At 40.1% G+C, this 16,923-nt stretch overlaps 1 protein-coding gene across 1 annotated transcript in view; it reads left to right on the plus strand.

The window, feature by feature from the left end:
• The window catches only part of nrxn3a (neurexin 3a), a 240,667-nt gene that overhangs the window by 113,735 nt on the left and 110,009 nt on the right, over positions 1-16,923 (plus strand). Inside the window, exons 6-8 of the mRNA XM_078277724.1 lie at positions 8,554-8,855; positions 10,262-10,306; positions 12,850-13,011. Coding sequence (XP_078133850.1) covers positions 8,554-8,855; positions 10,262-10,306; positions 12,850-13,011 — 509 coding nt within the window. The remainder of the gene's footprint in view (positions 1-8,553; positions 8,856-10,261; positions 10,307-12,849; positions 13,012-16,923) is intronic.

The raw sequence follows: 16,923 nt of genomic DNA on the forward strand, positions 1-16,923 counted from the left end.
CTCTGCCTGCCTCAATGGGAATTTAACACAGGGGTGTCCCCCCCTGTATTTTAAGGAAGAACATTTATTTATGTACGATACATTATTCATTCACAAAGAAAATTGGTGTTCTCAAAGGTTGGATTTTTCCTAATTTTTTCAATTAAGGCATTAAGATCAATTTCCAAAAGATGATTTTTTTTATTCCTCTTTTTAGTCAACTTTAGCAGGGGTTCCTATACTCATGAGCAGCACTGTATAGGGGCTTGAGTGCATAAATACCGTTACAGTTGATGGGTATGGGCACAGAGAGAACGAGAACTCAAGGCTCTGTTAGCAAGGATTAGCTCCGGTTAGCGGTTAGCTCTGGTAAGTTCCAGTTAACTCCAAATGTAGATCAGTTCAAGTGGAACACACTGCCGCGGTTAGGGTGAATAACCAGACTCTAATAAATGAAGTTTATGGCGCTTTCACAGCGGTGTGGCCGCAGTGTTTCTACGGTTTATCAGTAAAGTAAATCCCATGGGAAACCACAAGCAACATGCTTCTACGGCGCGCAACTTCACGAGGGGGAGGTGCTGGAGGCCGCTGGTTTGTGTGCACTATAAAAACACATTGTTGATTGGAAAAGAAATGTAATTCGGATTTCATCTATCTGGAAGTAGAACCTATGTATGGGAAACACTAAGTTCCATTTCACGATGTAAGTACGTTTTTAAAACTGCAAACATTAGGTAAAATTGAACAGTGTTACGGTCACGTGTTTAAAATGATCACCGTTGTTGTGTGGGAGTCATTAACAATCAACCTATTCTGTTGTTCAGGTATGAGGACGTGTTGCACTGACAGAACACTGTGTAAAGACCCTCTGGGAATGTTCTGGAAACTGATTAACCAAACCAGAAGCTCAGTTTTACAGAGAATATACTGTCATATTTAATAGCAGATTTTGCTGAAAAGCTGGAGAAAAAGGCACAAATTCCGATCTTTGCCACCTGGAACATACAGCGTCCACTTACCTTACAAATATAAGAGAGATTTACTGTGGCCATAACTTTTCCTGATGCCACTTCTCCTTGTGACATTTTTATGTATGACCTCTTGCAGGACTTATCCAAGCTCATTCATCAAATACAGGCTCCAAATGGAATGACGTGTGGATGCCATTAAAACCATTATGGGCTGATAACAGTCTCCTCACATCATCCTCATTTCAGTCATAAAGAATTTCTATTCATTCTCAATTCATTACCATTCCATATTTCAGCAAAACGGCTATGACTGTCTCTTTGGGTGGCTGTAATCTGGCGTTTCTGTATATCACCACTATCATATAAAACATAAGTATTATAGTCATATATTGTATGTTTGGATCCGGGTGTTTATACAGCATAAAAAAATCATTTGAAACCTGCCAATATTGATTTATTTTTCTAGTAAACTTCTGCCATTCCTCAGCTTTTCTTTTGCATGTGTGTTGCCATCTGAAGCAGTACAGTGTTCTTCTTATACCAGCCCTGGAGGTAAACTCCCTAATGGATGAACTAGCATGGTTCCACTGGCACACAGATTAAGCAATGTTTTTCCTTGCAGTGGGTTGTAGATGAAGAGAGAGGTAGGAATGTTCTCTCATCTTAGGGGGGCCATGCTGGAGACAAGATGCAGTTTGACTTTGCTAGCCCAAAATGTAGATGAGAGGAAACTGGAAAATGTTACTTTGGGAAGACAATTTTTTTCTGCAGCCACACCATATCTTGTTCAGTGGGTTTGGATTATTTCGCCTGTCTGACAATGGTGGTGCTGTTATATTTATTACTTCAATTTTAACAGCCAAACTGATATTAACAGACTGCTTACTGGTTTGAACCTTCCAGGGGCCAGACAACAGTAGCTTACCCTGTGATTTATGCACTCTGCATGTTACTCTGAGTGCTTAGGACACATGACTACTTATGTAGAGTAGGTGGTCATTTAGCCACATCTGAAAGTAATAGCGTAAACATTCTGTCTTGTTGCCAAAAGGGGATTAAAGGTCTAGATTGAATCTTTGAGTTGGTCAATTTAGATTAGATTGTCCAGATTAGATTTGATTAAAAATTTGAAAAGATTCTGATTCGCAAATTTAATTCTGGATTTAGATTCGATGCTATCAAACCCCAACTCTTCTAGCTAAAATTGATCTTTTCTGTAATGTAGGACAAACACATAACTACTTTATGAATGTAGCACTTAACAGCAAGATGTTTGTAAATGTTAAATGATGTAAAGAGATAGACAGTTTATTATGAATGGTTGATAACCAGGGCTTTAATTTTACTTTTTTGATCTTCAGCCAACATGACTAGTAGGTTTTTAAAGTTACCAACCAATCAGATTTTCTACTAGCCACATGTTCGTTTTTTCCTTACTAACTTTTAATTTCAGCTCCTCTGATTTGTTTCGCGCTGTTCAGTTCGTCTTCTCTATTTAAGCGTAGCTCGTAGTCGATACCTCACAATCTAGACATGTAGCCAACCGTTGTATGACACGTCACGATATTGTGTTCATGGGAAATGTAGGGTTAGTAGGCCTACTACAAGCACTATTGCCAAATAAAGATTATGTTTCCGAGCCAGACATACAAAAAATAATCTTAAAACCAAAATATCTTTTAGATAAACAGACCAATAATATACCATACCATAATTTATGTAGCCAGGGGTGGACTGGGACCAAAAATCAGCCCTGGCATTTTGGTCCAGACCGGCCCACCACATAAGATCACAAATACCACCCGTCCTTGCGCTCCCCTGAATATGTATACCAACTCCTACTCCTTAAAACTACTAACGCCATGTAATGAGTAAGTAAGAATCAGTGAGAGTTGACAAATTAAATACTTCAAAAAAGTGCCATTTATTGATACAATAAAACGGTTTACTCCTCATGAATTAGAAAACAAGCTATATATATACAGTCAGGTCCATAAATATTGGGACATCGACACAATTCTAATATTTTTGGCTCTATACACCACCACAATGGAGTTGAAATGAAACGAACAAGATGTGCTTTAACTGCAGACTTTCAGCTTTAATTTGAGGGTATTTACATCCAAATCAGGTGAACAGTGTAGGAATTACAACAGTTTGTATATGTGCCTCCCACTTTTTAAGGGACCAAAAATAATGGGACAGATTAACAATCATAAATCAAACTTTCACTTTTTAATACTTGGTTGCAAATCCTTTGCAATCAATTACAGCCTGAAGTCTGGAACGCATAGACATCACCAGACGCTGGGTTTCATCCCTGGTGATGCTCTGCCAGGCCTCTACTGCAACTGTCTTCAGTTCCTTCTTGTTCTTGGGGCATTTTCCCTTCAGTTTTGTCTTCAGCAAGTGAAATGCATGCTCAATCGGATTCAGGTCAGGTGATTGACTTGGCCATTGCATAACATTCCACTTCTTTCCCTTAAAAAACTCTTGGGTTGCTTTTCGCAGTATGCTTCGGGTCATTGTCCATCTGCACTGTGAAGCGCCGTCCAATGAGTTCTGAAGCATTTGGCTGAATATGAGCAGATAATATTGCCCGAAACACTTCAGAATTCATCCTGCTGCTTTTGTCAGCAGTCACATCATCAATAAATACAAGAGAACCAGTTCCATTGGCAGCCATACATGCCCACGCCATGACACTACCACCACCATACTTCACTGATGAGGTGGTATGCTTTGGATCATGAGCAGTTCCTTTCCTTCTCCATACTCTTCTCTTCCCATCACTCTGGTACAAGTTGATCTTTGTCTCATCTGTCCATAGGATGTTGTTCCAGAAATGTGAAGGCTTTTTTAGATGTTGTTTGGCAAACTCTAATCTGGCCTTCCTGTTTTTGAGGCTCACCCAATGGTTTACATCTTGTAGTGAACCCTCTGTATTCACTCTGGTGAAGTCTTCTTGATTGTTGACTTTGACACACATACACCTACCTCCTGGAGAGTGTTCTTGATCTGGCCAACTGTTGTGAAGGGTGTTTTCTTCACCAGGGAAAGTATTCTTTGGTCATCCACCACAGTTGTTTTCCGTGGTCTTCCGGGTCTTTTGGTGTTGCTGAGCTCACCGGTGCGTTCTTTCTTTTTAAGAATGTTCCAAACAGTTGATTTGGCCACACCTAATGTTTTTGCTATCTCTCTGATGGGTTTGTTTAGATTTTTCAGCCTAATGATGGCTTGCTTCACTGATAGTGACAGCTCTTTGGATCTCATATTGAGAGTTGACAGCAACAGATTCCAAATGCAAATAGCACACTTGAAATGAACTCTGACCTTTTATCTGCTCCTTGTAAATGGGATAATGAGGAATAACACACACCTGGCCATGGAACAGCTGAGCAGCCAACTGTCCCATTACTTTTGGTCCCTTAAAAAGTGGGAGGCACATATACAAACTGTTGTAATTCCTACACCGTTCACCTGATTTGGATGTAAATACCCTCAAATTAAAGCTGAGAGTCTGCAGTTAAAGCACATCTTGTTCGTTTCATTTCAACTCCATTGTGGTGGTGTATAGAGCCAAAAAGATTAGAATTGTGTCGATGTCCCAATATTTATGGACCTGACTGTATAGCATATATATATATATATATATATATATATATATATATATATATATTTATATATATATCTAGGCTACTTTAAGGACACAAATGCACACGCTTAAGGTTTGATGAACCTTAAGGTGGTGTTTTGCTTATTATTAAGATGTAGGCTACTTTGATGAATGAAAGGTAGGCTAATATAGCCAAACTAATGCAATCATACAGTATAGCATGCCTACTTCTTTTATTGTTGTAGTGTTATCATCAACAGTTTGTCCACCACTTGTTTTTGGCTCAGTTTTATCAAGGGGCGAAGTGTTTTAAGGGGAGTTCTGCTTACCGCAGGTTCTAGCCTCACTCCCTCATCTCTGTCCCTTTCCTCTTGAGCCTCTTCCTCACTCTACATGCCACTGCCGCCGACACCGACACCACCACCACTATCATCAGCCACGGGAGCTGTTGAAGGTCCTGCTACTGCCGAAGACATGTCTGTCAATTTGACACATTTGGCAGCGTCTGCCTGAAGGGCCGGTTTCTTGCACCTTTGTTTCATTTTTGTGTTTAGACTCGTCTTGCTTCCTATCTGTTTGTGTACTTCCCAGTTCTCCTGTCACTGACTGTGTGTTTATCTTTCGCGCCGCACACCATTACGGACTAGTCCATTTCATTGTGAAAGTAGGGGGTGTATGGAAAAACCTAGCCTATGTGATATTTTTGACTTAAGTGTTTTGGGCCAGCCCAGTGTCAACTGAAAAACCAGTGGGCCGCTGATCTAGTCCTACACTTTTATGGGCCGGTTCATGGGCCGGACAAAATAAAATATAATTTAAAAAAAAGTGTCGGTGGTCGGCCCAAAAAGCACGTCGGCCCACCGGCCAGATGGTCAGTCCGCCCTTGTCTGTAGCCGGGCGATTCAACCAGACACAGCTTTATTTGCTTCTTCATACCCAGCCAAATTGGCTAGTAACTTTACAATGTTGCCCGCCAAAGTTCATTTTTACTCGCATTTGGCGAGTTGGTGTCAATTTAAAGCCCTGTTGATAACGAGTTGGGAAGGATACTTTCAAAACGTATTCCATTACAGAATACATGCCCACAAATGTAATTTGTAACGTATTCCGTTATGTTACTCAATCTGAGTAACGTATTCTGAATACTTGGATTACTTCCACATTGAATTGCATTTTATAAATGTGGGAATGCGGCCATCACATACAGCTTACTAAACAGGCCTATTCTGGTGTGTTCTTCTGTTCCAACTGGCTGAATGTGTACCTGAACAAGCAGATAGATTTTTGTATTTGTAGTCCCGAACTACATACTACAAAAATCTAAGCTACCACAAGCTAATTTTAGCTAACGTTAGCTAGCATGTCAAACGGGGCTAGTCAGTCTTTCAACGGCTCTGGGGCTAGTAAATCAGCAAGTAGGAGAATGTAAAGTCGCACGTCAACTATAAAATAGCAAGGTGACCAGTAAAACTACAGCAGACACCTACCCCTGGCTAATTAAAGATACTGGCTTACTTTAAGATACTTCTTCAGGTTGGAGGTGGAGTAATTTGGACGCTGAAAGGAGGTTGGTTACTGGCAAGCAGAGGTTGCACTGCACAGTTATATTTCGTTCTCCCTGTTCTTTCTTTAGTTCCGGCTCCATCTCTACCTCTATCAGTGATCAGGCAAATAGCTCATGGGAAATGCATGGAGTTGCCTTAATTTATTCAGAGAGTGAATAAACTTGTGAAACAGATTAGTATCGTCATGTAATCCATTGATTTCAGCAATGTAACTGTATTCTAAATACCAACTATTTAAATTGTAACTATAACGGAATAAAGTTATTCATAATTTGTATTCTGAATACGTAATGCCAGTACATGTATTCTGTTACTCCCCAACACTGGCTATGCAGTTACTGATTGTCCTTCTCTAGCCAGTACTGCACCACTGAAGTTGACAGTGTGTCACTTCGCAACACCCACTCTCAGTTGTTACTCAACTAATGCCAAAGGAAACACCTACCCAGAGGCTCAAGACTTTAGACGTATTTTTCTTAATTAGGTTCAATAAGGACATAATTATCCTCTCTTGAAAAAAAAGCACAATAGCTGCAGTACGTATAGTACATCTGACCATACAGCTGGTACTCCCCCAACACCCCCCAACTGTGCAGCCAATGTGGACACAGTTTATTCACTAAGTGTATTTCCCAGTTTATAATGTATTAAACAGCTAATTTGAAAAGGTCTGGAAGAGCACTTTGTAAAAAAAACATTCCTATTAATTAATAATTGATCATTGTCCTATCATTGGAGGTGTTTTGGGAGGAAGACCAACTGAAATGTCAAATTGTCGTACCATCAGTGAGATAAGATTTTAGGGGTGTTGTTAAAAGGAATGATGAAGGTCTCCCAAGAGAGTTTGGGTGAGCTCTGGTTTCTGAGATACATTTATATACAGCTGATGAGCTAAGGGCAAATGACCTCAGTTTTAGAATTAGACCACTAGTCTCTAACTTTGGCCTATGTCATACTTTTAAAGAGGTATGTTTCCTCATTTGTAATGTGAGTAACAACAAGAAAAAACAGGGCAAGCTGAATGCATGAGGTTGACTTACTGGGTCTTGCAGAAATAATATATGAATATGTGAATGAAATACGACAATAACACTTCATATTAGAAATCCAGATACAACACATTTTTCAAAATAGCATTATTATATTGTTGAATTTATTAGATGAAAGCAGTCCTCAATTATTTGACTTGAACGTAGCTTAACCATGTAATGTAATATGCTACAATGGCCACAATTCAGCTGATTTACCATACACGATCCAGCCATATACTAGGTTTCAATGTAGTCTTGTTCAGCGTGGGGTGGTGGGTGGGCATGGGGCTTGTTGCAGAGCACATGGAAGCACATTGTAGTATCTTGGTGGCTGATAGATTGCTGTGTTGTGACTGAGCCCACAATCTAGTATTTTTGCTTAAACCACAGTGAGTTAATTAAAGATGATCTCACAGATAACCACTCCTGACCGGTCCATTTTTCTGTGTTATCCCTTAGCTCTGCTGGGCCCATTTCAGCACATCACTGTTTCTTTCCTGTATTTCTTTTAATAGGATCACAAATACAGTCAGTGCACCCTATCCTGGCTTTTCTCTGTGGCGTCCCTCCCATCTCTGCTTCTCTCTGTCTCATCACAAGCATTACCACTGTGTCACAAGCCGGCTTTTTGACAGAATAATGGCAATTTCTCTCACAAGATTAGGCCTTTGATGTTGTAAGATGATAGCTACTGTATCTGCGGCTCCTTTTACTTCTCCCATTGACTGCATTCCTCTCTGTCACGTGTTGAATATTTCTGAAGGCTCTTTTGTGGACAGTGTGGCTGTTTATTTGTATTTGTCAGAAATGCCTTAAATAGTATGGTGATTATTACTTGATTAATGTTTATTTTTAATAATAAGTGGTCTTATTTAAACTCACAAACCTGTTTTTTCTCTTTTAATGTCCACCAAGTAATTTTTGAACCGGAAAAATCAGGAACGATAAAAATTGCCACACACCTTGATCTTATAATTATTAGGACTGTTGAATTAAATGATTATGTAAAAAAATAGAAACATGTTTAAATGCCATGTTGTTTTAATAATGAAACTTTCACAGACCTAAAAGACTTAGGCTACTGACTTGCAATTGTTTTATAAAGACTTGACTTGGACTTGCCCTCAAAGACTCAACAGCATTTAAGTCTTAACCTGGACCTTCACCAAAACCATTCAAGAAGAAGAAGATCTTTTTCTGCATTTATTTGAAGCCATAATGCTGAGGAAAATATTGAAATCCAAACAGCTATTTATTTATTACTGTACTGTTCAATAAATAAACATAATACATATAGTAGGTCTTGGGCCTAATTTGAATCTGTCATGATGTCTGATGACTGAAAATACTATGTTCCCAACACCTTTCCTCTTTTTTTCTTTTCACCACAGCGAGGGAAGAGAATGTGGCCACTTTCCGCGGCTCGGAGTACTTCTGCTACGATCTTTCCCAGAACCCCATCCAGAGCAGCAGCGACGAGATTACGCTCTCCTTCAAGACGTGGCAGCGCAACGGCCTTATCCTTCATACCGGCAAGTCAGCTGACTATGTCAACCTGGCACTGAAGGACGGCGCTGTCTCCCTCGTTATCAACCTGGGCTCCGGAGCCTTTGAGGCCATTGTGGAGCCAGTCAATGGGAAGTTCAATGACAACTCGTGGCATGATGTCAAAGTGACCCGCAACCTCCGGCAGGTAAGGCACAGAGCTGGATGTGTAAAGCTTTCTTAAAGCTTGGTATTGATGATCAACCCGTTCTCACTCCCATCTAAAAAAATATGGATGCTTGGGCAGTGGCTTTCAGTGTCGGATACGACGCGAAAAGCCCCCTTCAGCATATGTATGGAACGCACCAGGCAGAACAACAGCGCAACCGTGGCACTGTAAGATGGCGTAGTATTAAGAGCAACAACGGTAGCGAGTAGTATGAAAGACCGAAATGCTGCATAAGGAGATTGGTTGGGGGGGTGGACGGGTCAAACAACACAGGACTTTCACCAAGGAGACTGGGGTTTGTGTCCCATTCTTGTCCCGCGTGTCACAGAAACATACATTTTATAACCCCACCCACCATCTTTTCCTAAACTTAACTGGTCCGTTCTTGTACCATGTGTCACAGATATGCACATTTTATAACCCCAGCCACGATCTTTTCTTAAACCTGTCCCGTTCTTGTGCCACTTGTCAGTCAGTACATCCCAACCCAGAGCGTAAAAAGTGACGCCAAGAGTCCTGACGCTAAAGGGGACTTTTAGTGTGAATAACAGACGCCAAACGCACATGACCAAGCGTCCGAATTTTACGCAATGTGAGAGTGAGAATGTGTTGTGATGGTAAAGTATAGCAGTTAAGTTGTAACATGGTAGCTAGCCAGTAACATGCTGTTAGCCAGCAACAACAGCCTGCTAAGCTTGCTGGCTTGCTAACTGTCAGTTAGCTTGCTAACTGCCACTAAGGTTCCTTCATTTTGGACTCTTCAGCCCATTCCTTCAAAGATCAACAGTGTAAAGATTGTATAATGGATTGGTAAAATCTGTATTTTGCCATTCCAGGTGTGCCCAAATACTTGTTGACATTTACATACTCTGATTTTCACTCATATGTGAGTTAAATGCTGCACTGTAGCGGCCAGTTTTTTTTCAAAAAGAGCAGCTTTCCAACATTTTCAGATTGTAGTGGACAAAACACAGTTACATTTATTTCACCCGGTACGAATCCATGAAATATATTGATGCCTTGGTCAGCCTGGGAGTTCTCTACAACAGACACGCTTTTGAGAAAGTCACCACAAATGTTTGAACTTCGGTAAGATGGACATCACATCTTTACCTTTGGATGCTCTTTTGAAACAAAGGCCAAATTTGCCCTGATTTCTTTTCCCATCCGTTAAACCTGTTTCCACCTGTTTCCACCTGTTAACCTCTACCATGGTCTGTAAGTAAGTAGTGACTGAAGGAATAAAATGAACCATTGTTCACTAGTGTGTGTACTAACTCCCTAACTTTTCATTCAACTTTTTTGTTTTTCATTTGATATACAGTACTTCAATGTATTAATAAACCCACTACATTCATTTCTTACCTACCCCACCTTTCTGCAAGCAAAAAAGCATGGGACGCGCTATGGTAAACATACTCCATCTTATGGTAGATATAATTTTTATTGTCATTTTTTGGTTTGCTGTGTACTTCTCTCCTTTCTCTTTTTGGACTTCCGTACATCAAGATACCATTCCCAAAAAAAGAATGGATTTTGTAGCTTTCATTGTTGGCTTCACTTTTCCTGTCCTTCTATTATTCACCTGGTTCATCCAGTGTTGCTTTTCTGCTTTTTTCTTCCTCTTTTTTTGTCACACAACTTTTGTTTCTCTGGGGTTTTACTAAATCTGCTTCCAGATTTCAGATTTTCCTGTTAAATGTTTTTGGTGATGATATTGTGGACACTGCCAAACTCATATTAAAGACAAAGACAAAGACAAAATTCACACTGGAACTCAGACAATTGTGTCCTGTGCACTATTGTATGTTCTGAAATGGACTGAATCGTCCTTACACCAGACTCTCATTTTCATTCACACTCCTGAACAAGTGAAAATATGAGGCAACCCACATTGCAGTAGAACACTGGATAACTACCTATTCTACCATGGCTCAAAATACTTTTTTCTGTGTACATGCACTTACCACAAATTACCAGCACCAAATATGTATATTTGGGAATAAAAATGAGAATTATTACTTAAATGCGAGCTTTAATTATTACTGTTGCAATATGTGAAAAACATTTTTTAAGTTGAGGTTAGATTGGGCAAATTTGTACTCTTTACTGCAATTACATAGAGTACTAGGGTAGTTTGAGCTATAACAATGTTTCATATTTTATAAATTAATCATATTATGTTTTTGTAGCGTAACTGGTTAAATACATGTAGTAGTGAAGAAATATATAGAAGCATAACATGAAATACTCATGTACAGTACAAGTACCTGAATATTGTAGTAAAGTACAGTACTTGAATGAATATACTTAGTTAATTTCCACCTCTGCTGGTACGACTTTCACTTCCAATAAAAAGCTGCCATTCTGTGTCCTTCATGTTTGCATTGAATTTTGTGTGGTGTCATACTAAATCCTCCCTCCCCTCCTTTGATTTGTTTTTTTTCAGCTCCTGCATGTTACTTTTATGTTATATGTATTAGTTTCTTTCCTCCCTCACATATTTAAAACACAAAAGGAGATTAAAAAATGCAAACCACACTTGTGCATTATGAGTACTACATGAAGATGAAAATCAGTTTGTTAGGCCTAGTCCACATGTACGCGGGTCACTTTGAAAAGTTTTTTTTTTTCCTCCATTCTCAGAAAAATCCCACCCACACAAGCAGTGTTAAAGGTCCTATGACATGCTGCTCTTTGGATGCTTTTATATAGGCCTTAGTGGTCCCCTAATGCTGGATCTGAAGTCTCTTTCCTGAAATTCAGCCTTGGTGCAGAATTACAGCCACTAGAGCCAGTCCCACAATGAGCTTTCCTTAGGATGTGCCATTTCTGTGTCTATAGCTTTAAATGCTATTGAAGGGCAAGGTGGAGGGTGGGGGTATGGCCTTGACCAACTGCCACTTTGCTTGTTTGCAACAAGGGGGTAAGCCAGCTTCTGCAAAGCGTAGCTCCTATGGAGCCATTTTGTTGCTATCAAGCCATCACCCGCCGTTAGCATCCCATTGACTGCCATTCATTTTGGTGCCACTTTGACAGGAAATAACTTTACATCTGAAGCATTTCATAGGCAGGCTGGGGGAACTCATATTAATGTCTAAAAACCTCATAAAGTGAAATTTTCATGCCATCGGACCTTTAAGAAAAGTCTCCACCCATATGAGAATGCAAAAACACAATTGAAGCACTGTCAAGAGCATACATAATCAGGAGCAATATAACCCTTGTCACGCAAAGAAGAAGAAGATGCTAATCAGAAGCCTGAAAAAATGCTGTTCCCGGAGAAGACAAAGACGTTGGCTTTGTAGTGTCAGTGTTGGATTATGTAGCAGTGACGTCCGTAGCGCATTCTGATGCCTCTGTTCCACAACACAATGGAAGAGTAACTGTACATTTATGTGTAAACATGTAAGAAGTCCTACTAGCAAGCCTGTCATCAGCACTATTTTGGCCATGTCCTCCATTGCAAAAAATGTCACCTCACACTCTGACGTTACAAGTCCCAATCTCCGTTTTGCTTGTCTACACTACAAAACCAAAACAACATTTCTAAAAATCTTCACCCTGGCTGGAATCCAAAAGCTCTGTTTTCAGTGACATAAAAGGCTTTTTGCGTGTGAAAGAAAAAAATCCCTTTGTACATGTGGACTAGGCCTTAGTGTCAGTGTCTGGAACTAAATTCACCCAGTTTTCATCTTTCCGTTGACATTTTACTAACCCTTCATACCTATCAACAGTTTCAACTCCCACAATTAGCATCTACTGACGTACATAAAAAATAAAGAAAATGATGGGCTGTCAGAATTACTATCTGTTCTCTCTGATCCAAAACACATGTAAACACATCATCAGGTCTGAGATTAATAATCACACAGACCTGAGTGAGTGAGTGAGTGAGAAAACTAGGCCACCTTCTATCCTGGTAAAGTAAAACGTTTTATTTCTACATTCACTATTCATCCCTTAATGTCAGGTGACAATATCCGTGGATGGGATTCTGACCACTACGGGTTACACCCAGGAAGACTACACCATGTTGGGCTCTGATGACTTCTTCTATGTGGGTGGCAGTCCCAGCACCGCTGACCTGCCTGGATCTCCAGTCAGCAACAACTTCATGGGCTGTCTCAAGGAGGTAGGGTACCTGATTCATTGTTTACTGTTTGTTGGAGTGAAATGTGGCACTGGCGTGATCATTACTTGCTAAACAGCTCATTTGTCCATGCTGTCTCTGAGAAATATATCTGGCTGTTTAGCTGCTAGATGTTCCACATTCTTTACCAGCTAGTGACTTAACATTGCCTGTGTACTGTTTGGTGCCGGGCAGGTAGTATACAGGGGGCTTATCAGAGCTTGTTTGCTGCAGTGTCTGAAAGTGGGATTAATGGAAGCAGTGGCATTCAACCATATGATAAATCTACATGTCATTAAGAGCCTGTCAGTCCAATGGTCGATGTTGTGCAGAAGATATCCCAGCTGCCTGGAATAATCTCCCCCTTTACGTTTTTGTAACCTTAATCAGTCGTTTTGATGTCTAAACTTTTTGTTGGCTAAATTTAACTGTGAAGACAGCTAACACAAAGGGGGGGGGAGATTTTCGGTATGGAGGAGATTTTTGGTAACGTTATGAGACGTACGGATAGCCGCTGTTCTGACTCAGGTGCCTGGGATCTAATATGGTCTCTTTTCCTGACTTAACCCAGTGGTTCTCAAACTTTTTCTACCATTCCCCCCTTTGGAGGAAGACAATGTATGTTTATTTTATACAGGTGCTGGTCATATAATTAGAATATCATGAAAAAGATGATTTATGTCAGTAATTCCATTCAAAAAGTTAAATGTGTATATTATATTCATTCATCACACACAGAGTGATATATTTCAAATGTTCATTTCTTTTAATTGTGATGATTATAACTGACAATTAATGAAAATCCCAAATTCAGTATCTCCGAAAATTAGAATATTACTTAAGACCAATACAAAAAAGGATTTTTATAAATGTTGGCCAACTGAAAAGTATGAGCATGTACAGCACTCAATACTTAGTACTCCTTTTGCCTGAATTACTGCAGCAATGTGGCGTGGCATGGAGTCGATCAGTCTGTGGCACTGCTCAGGTGTTATGAGAGCCCAGGTTGCACTGATAGAGGCCTTCAGCTCTTCTGCATTGTTGGGTCTGGCGCATCGCATCATCCTCTTCACAATACCCCATAGATTTTCTATGGGGTTAAGGTCAGGTGAGTTTGCTGGCCAATTAAGAGCAGGGATACCATGGTCCTTGAACCAGGTACTGGTAGCTTTGGCACTGTGTGCAGGTGCCAAGTCCTGTTGGAAAATGAAATCTGCATCTCCATAAAGTTGGTCAGCAGCAGGAAGCATGAAGTGCTCTAAAACTTCCTGGTAGATGGCTGCGTTGACCCTGGACCTCAGAAAACACAGTGGACCAACACCAGCAGATGACATGGCACCCCAAACCATCACTGACTGTGGAAACTTTACACTTGACTTAAAGCAACGTGGATTCTGTGCCTCTCCTCTCTTCCTCCAGACTCTGGGACCTTGATTTCCAAAGGAAATGCAAAATTTATTTTCATCAGAGAACATAACTTTGGACCACTCAGCAGCAGTCCAGTCCTTTTTGTCTTTAGCCCAGGCGAGACGCTTCTGACGCTGTGTCTTGTTCAAGAGTGGCTTGACACTCGTCAGCTGAAACCCATGTCTTGCATACGTCTGTGCGTGGTGGTTCTTGAAGCACTGACTCCAGCTGCAGTCCACTCTTTGTGAATCCCCCCCACATTTTTGAATGGGTTTTGTTTCACAATCCTCTCCAGGGTGCGGTTATCCCTATTGCTTGTACACTTTTTTCTACCACATCTTTTCCTTCCCTTCACCTCTCTATTAATGTGCTTGGACACAGAGCTCTGTGAACAGCCAGCCTCTTTAGCAATGACCTTTTGTGTCTTGCCCTCCTTGTGCAAGGTGTCAATGGTCGTCTTTTGGACAGTTGTCAAGTCAGCAGTCTTCCCCATGATTGTGTAGCCTAGAGAACTAGACTGAGAGACCATTTAAAGGCCTTTGCAGGTGTTTTGAGTTAATTAGCTGATTAGAGTGTGGCACCAGGTGTTGTCAATATTGAACCTTGTCACAATATTCTAATTTTCTGAGATACTGAATTTGGGGTTTTCATTAGTTGTCAGTTCTAATCATCAAAATTAAAAGAAATAAACATTTGAAATATATCAGTCTGTGTGGAATGAATGTATACATTATACAAGTTTCACTTTTTGAATGGAATTACTGAAATAAATCATTTTTTCACTTTTTCATGATATTCTAATTATATGACCAGCACCTGTATATATTATATGAATGTTTCCTGCCCAGCACTAACACTACTGTTCTGCTGTGAAAAACATTCCAACCTCAAAACATTAGTTCCACATCACATTTCCCGGGGGGTCACTTGCGCCCCACAGGGGTACGCCACACACTTTGACACACACACACACACACACACACACACACACACTTTGACACACACTTTGACACACACTTTGACACACACACACACACACACACACACACACACACACACACACACACACACACACACACACACACACACACACACAGACACAGAGTACACAGAACACACAGCATCAAGGAGAAGGAGGAAATGGTGCAGTAGCCATTTAATCCCCCTCTGGCCTACTTCCTGCTCTGTGCCATGCTGGGCAGGTTTGCGATTCCCTGTACCATTTTCTTAAAACAAGATTTGTTCTCCACCATGTATTTTTCAAAAAACTGTAGTCTTGAAAAAGACTACAGGCCAATATGAATTTTCAATTACCAATATGGTAATTGAAAATTCAAAACTATAATAACCTTGACTCATACAGTTCCTTAATATAACTTCAGTTACAATGTTTCAGTGTTGATTTATGAATTCAGTAATCTGCAAATCAAGCAGCACAGGGATATGAAAACAGGCTGCAGCATATGTCACATATTCATTCATCATTTTCAAATAAATGCATGTTTGCTACTAAAATAATGTAGCACACTAGTAAATTATTTTAAACCATATTGATAAAAGAGCCCTCATATATGAATATCACATACATGCAACAGTGGACGTGTGTAAATTGTTTGTATGTAAATAGAGAGGATTTAGTAGTTCATACTTTGCTTGGACTTGATTGAGAATACATTTTTACCTTTCACCTTTAAAGACCTTTAAATTGTTAGTCAATTATTGTAGCTGCATAACGTTTTTTTGTCATCAGCAGTTCTTAAAAGAGTACTTTGCCGATTTAGCAGTGCACTCCTTTAACTGTCAGACTGACAATAGACCGTTTTTAAAAACAAAAAAAGGGATCGAGACAGATGCAGCCAAATCAGGGATATTGTCTTTTTTATTCTTTTTTATTTATTATTTAACATTCATCTTTCATGTCAAAACCTCATGTCTACATTACCCACAATGTAGTCTCGCATTGCCAGACCTTACTCCACAGCGCTGCTGAGGAACATCTGGCTCCTCAACACATACATTTCGGGACAGGAGAAATAAATGCTCTGGGTTGTTTGCATTTCTTTAAACCAATCACAATCATCTTGGGCGCCGCTAAGCTGCAGACGCCGTGACAGTGGATCTGTAAAAATCCACTGTCTCGGGAAGGAACTTTTTTTTTGGTGGAACCTTTGCACTCCGCAAAAGAAAACACCACATACAATATTAAAGGAAATTAACTGTTCACACAATACAGTAACATGACCTATTTAAATTAGCTGGATACATGGTTAAACCTCATTTGCTCTTACCAGTGTTTTGCACTTTGTAACGTTACTTTTTCCACAGCGATCCACATTTTCTACACAACTTGACATTTTCAGCGTGTAGCTTGCTAGCTCAAAGTTTGTTGTTTACTGAAATGAACGGAGATTTGCAAGGCGAGGAAATGGCGATTCCAGCGATTATTTGGTAAATGAACTGTCGTTGATCTGGACTACCCGCAATGCAGCTCAGGTGTGACATCTCTTG

Source organism: Sander vitreus, chromosome 20 (genome assembly GCF_031162955.1).
Source record: "Sander vitreus isolate 19-12246 chromosome 20, sanVit1, whole genome shotgun sequence".
In the NCBI taxonomy this organism is placed as follows: Eukaryota; Metazoa; Chordata; class Actinopteri; order Perciformes; family Percidae; genus Sander; species Sander vitreus.